The sequence below is a fragment of the Lipotes vexillifer genome, unplaced genomic scaffold (assembly GCF_000442215.2).
Source record: "Lipotes vexillifer unplaced genomic scaffold, Lipotes_vexillifer_v1.1 scaffold920, whole genome shotgun sequence".
In the NCBI taxonomy this organism is placed as follows: Eukaryota; Metazoa; Chordata; class Mammalia; order Artiodactyla; family Lipotidae; genus Lipotes; species Lipotes vexillifer.
This window is the reverse complement of record NW_006783413.1, coordinates 831588-840712: the sequence shown is the minus strand read 5'-3', so window position 1 is coordinate 840712 and position 9125 is coordinate 831588. Positions and strand designations below refer to the sequence as shown.

Below are 9125 nucleotides of genomic sequence, written 5' to 3'. Positions count from 1 at the left end.
AAGAGTGTGACAATGCCCTGCGGGAATTGGAGGTGGGCCCTGTCAGGCTAAATGGGGTTGAGGTTGAGGAAAGGGTTCTTGGTTGGAGGGTGACAGGGGTGTCTTGGATCTCACTTCACCCTCCCCCTGTACAGACGGTCCGGGAACTCCTAGAGAACCCGGTCCAGCCCATCAATGACATGTCCTACTTTGGCTGCCTGGACAGTGTCATGGAAAACTCAAAGGTAAGTGCACCCAGGAACCCAGGAGGGCAGAGGACAGGAAGATGGAACTAACCGGGGGCTGCTCTGTCCCTCTGAGGACAGGCTCTGACTCTCCTGACACACTCTGTTCCTCAGGTACTGGGTGAGGCCATGACTGGCATCTCCCAAAATGCCAAGAACGGAAACCTGCCAGAGTTTGGGGAGGCCATCGCCACAGCCTCCAAGGCCCTCTGCGGCTTCACCGAGGCAGCTGCACAGGTTATTCTCCTGAGATGGTCCCTGGAATGCCCCTGCTTTCCCTCCCCCCCCTCCTCGCAGCCTGACACACTTGCAGAAAAGTCAAAAAGTTATGCTTGCAAAGCCAACTGTATGGAAACTGGGGATCTTTCCCCCTCCTAAAGTAGAGATATTTGTCAGCAATCATAGAACACCAGCAGTTCTGATCACTGTCACCCCTGAGCCCTGGTGCTTTGAGTTATGGTTACACTGTCCAATCATTGGGCTGTTTCCAGACCCAGCTTTCTTGGTATATTGCTGATTAGCATATGCAAATTATCTCCACATAATTATTACTTTGTGGGGGGTGGGGCGGGGGGGGTGTGCCGCAAGGCATGTGAGATCTTAGTTCCCTGACCAGGGATCGAACCTGGGCTCCCTGCAGTAGAAGTCTTAACCACTGGACCACCTGGGAAGTCCCCACATAATTGTACTTTATTAGAATAGTGCCAGGGACTAAATTTCCAGTTACTTGCGTCACCACTTCACTTTGCCTTTTTCTACATTATGAAGTATAAAACGACCTATTAGCTCAGAGTATTCTGCTTTCGTATATGAATCCTTAAAACAAACTGGCTTGAGAGCTCATCATCTCAGACTGTTTCCCTGAAGGCCTATCATCCAGCTCCTTCAATCTCCCTACCTCCCTGTGTCCTGTTCTGTTGGGTGGCCTGTGGTATATGGTTTTACTTATTTCTGGAAAAGCATGAAGAGGAAAAAGCAAAGCTACCATGTGTTGGGTGAAGTAAGAATCAAACCTTATGATGGTCTTCCAAGCAAAAACAGATTTTGGCAACCATTATACCCATCCCTTCCCTCTTTCCAAATCTCTGAAGCTTGGAGGTATCCTAAGTGTTAATTAGCCTAACACCCTCTATAGTTTTACAACTATCTCTAAAAGAGGTTTTGTGTGTGTGTGTATGGGGCTTTCAAACTTTTTTTTACTGCCACTTACAGTAAGCAGTACTTTTCACCTTAAGACCCAGCATACAAACACATACACATAGAATTTTAATAAAAACCTTATTTTGTGTCTTTCCTTTTTTTTTTTACTTTTTTAATCTTCTGAAATGTTTGAACAAATTTAACAAAACAGGAGAGGTTTTTTTCCCTCTTATAGTGTAACTATAGCTAGCTAATATACCTCCACTCACATAGAACCCTGGCCACTAAACTTAGCCCTGCTCCCCTTTGTCCCCACTATTGCTGTTCGAGTCCCACCGAAGGAATATTCCTTATTCCTCACCCCACCTCTTCTCTCTCCCCAGGCTGCATATCTGGTTGGCGTCTCTGACCCCAATAGCCAAGCTGGACAGCAAGGGCTGGTGGAGCCCACGCAGTTTGCCCGAGCAAACCAGGCAATTCAGATGGCCTGTCAGAGTTTGGGAGAGCCTGGCTGCACCCAGGCCCAGGTAACTCAAAGGGACAGTCACCATGGACAAGCCTGGGAAAGGCTGCTGAGCCAGGACAGACCAGCCCTGTGGCGGGGAGAGGGAGACGCAGGACATGTGGGGAAGGAGAGGTTGGGGCCCCAGCTCTGACCTCCTCCCCACAGCATCTCTGGGTCATTGTCTTCTCCTGCCGTGCTTCTCATTGTTCCTTCACTTACCGCCAAGTTCACCACCTCTTTATGGATGGTTGAGCTCACTCTCCTACAGAGCCTGTTACTATTTCTCCATTAGTGTGTCGGCTTTTCATCTTCCTTTCCCCCACACCCTGCTCATGCTCATCTTTGGGTATCTCTCTCTCCCAGATCTTGACTTTTCAGGTGACTTTGTCTTTCCTAATTAGACTTCCAAGGGTATTGCTATACATCCCCCAAGCGAAAGGGGCTGCTCCCTGGAGTGGACACTTCCCTCCTGCCCTCATCGTGGCTCTTCCACGTTTCTGTCTACTCAGGTGCTCTCTGCAGCCACCATTGTGGCCAAACACACATCTGCACTGTGTAACAGTTGCCGCCTGGCTTCTGCCCGGACTGCCAATCCTACCGCCAAGCGCCAGTTCGTACAATCGGCCAAGGAGGTGGCCAACAGCACGGCCAATCTTGTCAAGACCATCAAGGTTCCCGGTGTTTGAATTCTCAGCTTCTCCCTGACCTATCCAGTTTTCTCTCCCCTGACCCCCTGTCATTCCCTGAGGCTTTCTACCAAATCCCACCTGCCTGAGCCCAAGGCCTTTCCTATCCACGCTGGTCATCACCAGCCTCTCCCCACGCCCTTTAAGCTCAGGAGGGAGACCTGGGCTGCACCGCCTTTGTCTACAGTCCGTCCTGAGGGCCTCCCCGTCACTCCCTTTTCAGGCGCTGGACGGGGCCTTCACGGAGGAGAACCGTGCGCAGTGCCGAGCAGCAACGGCCCCGCTGCTGGAGGCTGTGGACAATCTGAGTGCCTTTGCGTCCAACCCTGAGTTCTCCAGCGTTCCCGCCCAGATCAGCCCCGAGGTGAGGCCGGGTGAAGGCAGAACGGATGGGCCGTCTGCCGCCTCATCTTCCCAGGAGTCTTGAGATTCACCTCCCTGCTTCCCCTCTCCCCAGGGCCGGGCTGCCATGGAGCCCATTGTGATCTCTGCCAAGACAATGTTGGAGAGTGCCGGGGGCCTAATCCAGACAGCCCGGGCCCTGGCAGTCAATCCCCGGGACCCCCCGCGCTGGTCGGTGCTGGCTGGCCACTCCCGTACTGTCTCAGACTCCATCAAGAAGCTCATTACAAGCATGAGGTACAGGGGGCGGGCTGGAGAACCGGTGTGACGGGGGGATATACGTTGTGACAGAATGGAGGGGTGGGCACTTAGGTGCAATGAGATGGGATGGTGTTGGAGGACACCTGTTGTCCAAGATTCGGGGGATACAGGGAAAGGCAGGCTAGCCTTATGTTAAAGGGACGTTCTTGGTGTTGGAGCCTGTGATGTGTCTGCAGGGACAAGGCTCCAGGGCAGCTGGAGTGTGAGGCGGCCATTGCAGCTCTGAACAGCTGTCTGCGGGACCTAGACCAGGCTTCCCTTGCCGCAATCAGCCAGCAGCTTGCTCCCCGTGAGGGAATCTCTCAAGAGGTAAGGGGGAAGGGCGTTCTATGAAAGGTGTCTGGGAGGAGCGATGGCAGGCTTGAGGAAGGTGGGGGATCTGGGAATGAGCTTCATAGAAACATTGAGGATATGGAACATGCCAAGGGGGTTAGTTAGTTGGATGTGGAAGGAAGAGTGGGGTCCTGTGCACCTAGAGGGTCCCTTTGCAGGTCACAGTCAGAGCTAAAGTTCGCTTCCTCCCCAGGCCTTGCATACCCAGATGCTCACTGCAGTGCAGGAGATCTCCCATCTTATTGAGCCACTGGCCAGTGCTGCCAGGGCAGAAGCCTCCCAGCTGGGACACAAGGTACCTGGGGAGACACGTGGGGAGACCGGGATAGGGTAAACAAGGGTACCTGGCCCGGCTGACCCATTCCAATCCCTTGCCTCAGGTGTCCCAGATGGCCCAGTACTTTGAGCCACTCACCTTGGCTGCAGTGGGTGCTGCCTCCAAGACCCTGAGTCACCCTCAGCAGATGGCACTCCTGGACCAGACCAAAACCTTGGCCGAGTCTGCCCTGCAGTTGCTGTACACGGCCAAGGAGGCTGGCGGTAACCCCAAGGTACTGAGGGCCGGGTTGAGAGGCTGCTACTACAGTAAGAGAAGCAGGAACAGCTGGGCCCCAGCTCACTCAGTCTGCCCCACAGCAAGCAGCTCACACCCAGGAAGCCCTGGAGGAGGCTGTACAGATGATGACAGAGGCCGTGGAGGACCTGACAGCCACCCTCAACGAGGCAGCCAGTGCTGCCGGGGTTGTCGGCGGCATGGTGGACTCCATCACCCAGGCCATCAACCAGGTTGGAGTCTTGGGGTGCCCATGGACAGAGCCTACTGTGGACCAGGGTCCCTGAGCCCAGTGGCAGAGACCAACAATCTTTCCTCTTCCCCCATTCTCTCCCCTTAGCTAGATGAAGGACCAATGGGTGAACCAGAAGGTTCCTTCGTGGATTATCAGACAACTATGGTGCGGACAGCCAAGGCCATTGCTGTCACCGTTCAGGAGATGGTGAGTTTGGGAGAGAAGAGGAGGACTGCTCTTGGAAAGTTGAGTTTGGACGTAACTTCACTTCTTCCACTGTCTCCAGGTAACCAAGTCAAACACCAGCCCTGAGGAGCTGGGCCCTCTCGCTAACCAGCTGACCAGTGACTATGGCCGTTTGGCCTCACAGGCCAAGCCTGCAGCTGTGGCTGCTGAAAATGAAGAGGTAACTTGGAGGCAGTTGTGACCTTCCCCAGCGCCTCACAGAAAACCCCAGAGGCATGCCCCTTGTCCCATCATGTCAGCTTCTGGGACTGTCCCACCCTCACCCGCTCTGATCTTTCATAGAAAGGGGAACTTCTCCTCAGGGCCACTCCACGAAAGAGTGATCAGGGCTCCGCATAGGGACAGCATCAAAGCCTTCGGTCACAGGCATAAAGGAGACAGCCCGGGATCTAGAGCTTTCCTGGTCTGCCACTGTTTCTCTACTGATCCTCTTCTGGGCCTGTGGCTGCTTTTCTGCTGTGCTGCAAGCCTGTATTCGCTTCCTGGTTCTTCTGTTGTAAAGCCCTGAAGCGCTTCTCTCCCTAAGCTCCTGGCTTTCCAAGAAAGCAAGTAAAAGTGGATCTTAGTATGACACATCTAATCCCCAGCCCCAAACCCCTCCACAACCGCACCGCACACAGGCCAAATTGTAAGCCGTGGCCTCTGATTCAGATACCGCAGCATGAAGTGCTGCTCTCTCCTCCTCACTGTGCTTAACAAGGTCCTCACAGCTGGTGCCCACAGCCCAGTCTTTTCCATGTGTGGGAGGTGACCTCCTGACTAAAGGCTGTGAAACAGGACAAGTCTGTGCTAGGCGCTTTTTCTCACTACCTCCTCAGTCTGCAGTGCATGGTTTCTTAGGTCCTTAGTGACTCCTCCGAGCGCACTGGACGTTCCTGAGCGCCTCTCGTAAAATCCATCTCCCTCTTTCACCTGCTCACAGATAGGTGCCCACATCAAGCACCGGGTTCAGGAACTGGGACACGGCTGTGCTGCTCTGGTCACCAAGGCAGGCGCCCTGCAGTGCAGCCCCAGTGACGCCTACACCAAGAAGGAGCTCATAGAGTGTGCCCGGAGAGTCTCTGAGAAGGTGACCGAGCTCATCCCCACGGACTGAGGGCCAGGCTCCCCAACGCTGCAGCCTTTCCCATCCTCCTCCAGCCTTCCCAGCCCTCTCCTCTGTCCCTCCTCTCAGACACCGGTGGCCTTTCCCTTTCACGGGGCACCGGCCACAGTTGCCACATGACTCTCCTCCCCCAGGTCTCCCACGTGCTGGCTGCGCTCCAGGCCGGGAATCGTGGCACCCAGGCCTGCATCACGGCAGCCAGTGCCGTGTCCGGCATCATTGCCGACCTTGACACCACCATCATGTTCGCTACCGCTGGCACACTCAATCGAGAGGGCGCTGAAACTTTCGCTGACCACCGGTGAGGAGGGCACTGGGCCTCATGGAGGCAGGGTGGGGTTTGGGCCACAGAGGCTGGAGGGGCCGGGGGAGGCCTGAGAAGAGCTGACTGGGCCGGACCCTCCCGCAGAGAGGGCATTCTGAAGACTGCAAAGGTGCTGGTGGAGGACACCAAGGTCCTGGTGCAGAACGCAGCTGGGAGCCAGGAGAAGTTGGCACAGGCTGCCCAGTCCTCTGTGGCCACCATCACCCGCCTCGCCGATGTGGTCAAGCTGGGTGCAGCTAGCCTGGGAGCCGAGGACCCAGAGACCCAGGTATCCAACTCACACCCCTAATTCTGGCCAGAACCACTTCCTGTTCCTCCTTTTCTTCCCACAGACCAGAGCCTCTGCCCCCCACACAGGTGGTGCTGATCAATGCAGTGAAAGATGTGGCCAAGGCCCTGGGAGACCTCATCAGTGCAACAAAGGCTGCAGCTGGCAAAGTTGGGGATGACCCTGCCGTGTGGCAGCTCAAGAACTCTGCCAAGGTGGGAGGAAATGAGAGCTGCTTCTGGGGAGGGAGCGGATCACTGTGCTTCCTCCTGTTCCTTAAAATGATCCCTCCTTCCCTCCCTCCTCTGATGCCCCCAGGTGATGGTGACCAATGTGACATCACTGCTTAAGACTGTGAAAGCTGTGGAGGATGAGGCCACCAAAGGCACACGGGCCTTGGAGGCAACCACTGAGCACATACGGCAGGAACTGGCGGTGAGTGCAAGTCTGGGGCATCGGGGACTTGGGTCGGAGAGCAGGGTTGTGATAGATTGTGAACTTGCGCCGCACACACACACACACACACACACACACACAGATGTAGATACACAGTCTCCTGCTCCTTGCCAGACTTCTTACACGAGCTGCACTCTTGTCTTCCCCTTCCTCACCTATTTCCTCCCTAGCGTTTGACACCTCCCTTTCATCCCCCTACTTTCTCTGGTCACCAGTGGCCTCTTAGTTGCCACATGCAGTGGCCGCTTCTTGGCCTTCATCTTCTTCAGACATTTCCAAAGCAGTTGACTCCCTTAGCGAGCCTCTCTTTGAAAGCCTTTCTTCCTTTGGCCTTCTTGACACTGGCTTTTCTCTTGCCTCCCGCGTCTCTTCTATAGTCGTCATTGAATCACCTTCAACCTAGTAAACGTCAAGGCCTTCCCAGAACTGCACATATCGCCCTCTTACTCTACTCTCTTCTTTGGCAAGTTTAACCACTCTCTTTATCGTGCTCTAACAAGTTGAATTCCAATTCTGAGTTATTTCCAACTGCCTGTTTGACATCAGCACCGAGATGCAGTGCCTCCCAACCAGCTGTTCTTCCTGGTGTGCTGCTTCCCACTAACAATGGTAACAGCCTCCCTGTCCTGAAGGTTCCCTCAGTCATCTTTGACTTCACTGCCTTACTCGCCATATTCAGGCCATCGCCAGGTCCTGCCAGCCACCCTCCTCTGTTCTCTTTTCCTTTCATCCCTCCTCTCCGGGCCCACTGGCAGCATTCTCCCTCGCTTTGACTGCTGTGCCAGTTTTCTACCTGGTGTCCCTGCCTTCAGTCTCTATCACTTTCATCTTTCCTACTCATCTTTCTAAGTTGTTTTTTTGTTTGTTTTTTTTTAAATCTGTTTATTTGGTTGCGTTGGGTCTTAGTTGAGGCATGCGGGATCTTTCGTTGTGGGCTCCAGAGCACGTGGGCTCTGTAAGTTGTGGCGCGCGGGCTTAGTTGCCCCACAGCATGTGGGATCTTAGTTCCCTGACCAGGGATCGAACCCGTGTTCCCTGCATTGGAAGGCGGATTCTTAACCACTGGACCACCATGGAAGTCCCTCATCTTTCTAACTTCTAAATTCGTCTTTCTCATCTTCTGTTTTCACCTCTCCTTAGAGATGTCTAAATTGAAATTCCTAACTTTCTGCTTCCCAAACCTGATCATTCCCTCATCTTTCCCCTATCAGTAAATGGCACCTCTTAGTAACTGAGTTCCTAAAGATAGAAACCCAGCTTTAACATCTTTCTCTCGTTCCCTACATCTGAGCCCATCAGCAGTTCTTTTAGTGCTCCCTCCAAATAGATCTCATTTTCCCTTTGCCCCATCTCTGCTACCACCACCTTGTCCAAACCATCATCGGTCCTTAGCTGTGTTTATGTGATAGCGTCTGTCTAATCTCCCTGCTTCCCCACTCCACTCACCCCCTCCAGTCCATCCTCTCTACACGGTAGCCAGAATAATTTTTTTTTTTGTAGGCCGTGCCGTGCAGCTTGTGGAATCTTAGTTCCCCGACCAGGGATTGAACCTAGAGCCATGGCAGTGAAAGCGCCAAGTCCTAACCACTGGACCGCCAGGGAATTCCCAGAATAATCTTTTAAAAATGTACATCAGGTTATGTCACTTCAGTGCTTACAACCCTTTAGTGACTGCCCTGGCATCTGTGGTAAAATCCACTCTCCTTACCATCGCCTCCCAGGCCCCAGGGCCCCTGCTCTCCTCACCTTCCAGGCCCCCCGCCCACTGCATTCTCAGCTCTGCCCACGGCAGCCCCTTGCTCTTGCTCTCTTCCAGCTTTTTGAACATCTGGTTCCTTCTCCTCCTTTAGGCTTCAGCTTAAACATCCCCTCCTCCTGAGGCCTTCCCTGACCACCTTTATGAAAAAGGACTTCCTTTTTCTTTCTCATCACAGCACCCTCTTTTTTTCCTCCACAGTCTAGTTTCTCTGCTCGTTTACCTATGTATAATCTGTATCCAAAACCAGAATGTAAGCTCCATGAGAACAAGGGCCTTGTCTACCTTATCCCCCATTGCATTCCTAGCACCTCACACAGAATCTGCCACCTAGCTGATCTTTAGTAATTTGCTGGATGAACACATACATCAAAATATTTTTATGACTTTTACATATTATATGAAATTCTAACTTCCTTATTCTGATATTCAAGACCCCAACAATCTTTTCTCCTTCATCCGTGTATTCTAGAACATTCCTTGATACTCTCCCACTTGATGTCCTGGTTATTCATGCTCTACCACTTACCTAAAATGCCCTCCCAGGGCTTCCCTGGTGGCACAGTGGTTGAGAGTCCGCCTGCCAGTGCAGGGGACACGGGCTCGTGCCCCAGTACGGGAAGAACCCAC

General features: G+C 53.4%; 1 protein-coding gene across 1 annotated transcript in view; it reads left to right on the top strand.

The window, feature by feature from the left end:
- The window catches only part of TLN1 (talin 1), a 32701-nt gene that overhangs the window by 19642 nt on the left and 3934 nt on the right, over nucleotides 1-9125 (top strand). The window contains 18 exon segments of the mRNA XM_007455968.1: nucleotides 1-32; nucleotides 135-224; nucleotides 339-461; nucleotides 1748-1891; nucleotides 2379-2540; nucleotides 2779-2919; nucleotides 3013-3194; nucleotides 3395-3527; nucleotides 3745-3846; nucleotides 3932-4102; nucleotides 4188-4337; nucleotides 4445-4546; nucleotides 4626-4745; nucleotides 5508-5654; nucleotides 5825-5991; nucleotides 6100-6283; nucleotides 6373-6498; nucleotides 6602-6718. The exon segment at nucleotides 1-32 is cut by the window's left edge and continues 10 nt beyond it. Coding sequence (XP_007456030.1) covers nucleotides 1-32; nucleotides 135-224; nucleotides 339-461; nucleotides 1748-1891; nucleotides 2379-2540; nucleotides 2779-2919; nucleotides 3013-3194; nucleotides 3395-3527; nucleotides 3745-3846; nucleotides 3932-4102; nucleotides 4188-4337; nucleotides 4445-4546; nucleotides 4626-4745; nucleotides 5508-5654; nucleotides 5825-5991; nucleotides 6100-6283; nucleotides 6373-6498; nucleotides 6602-6718 — 2393 coding nt within the window.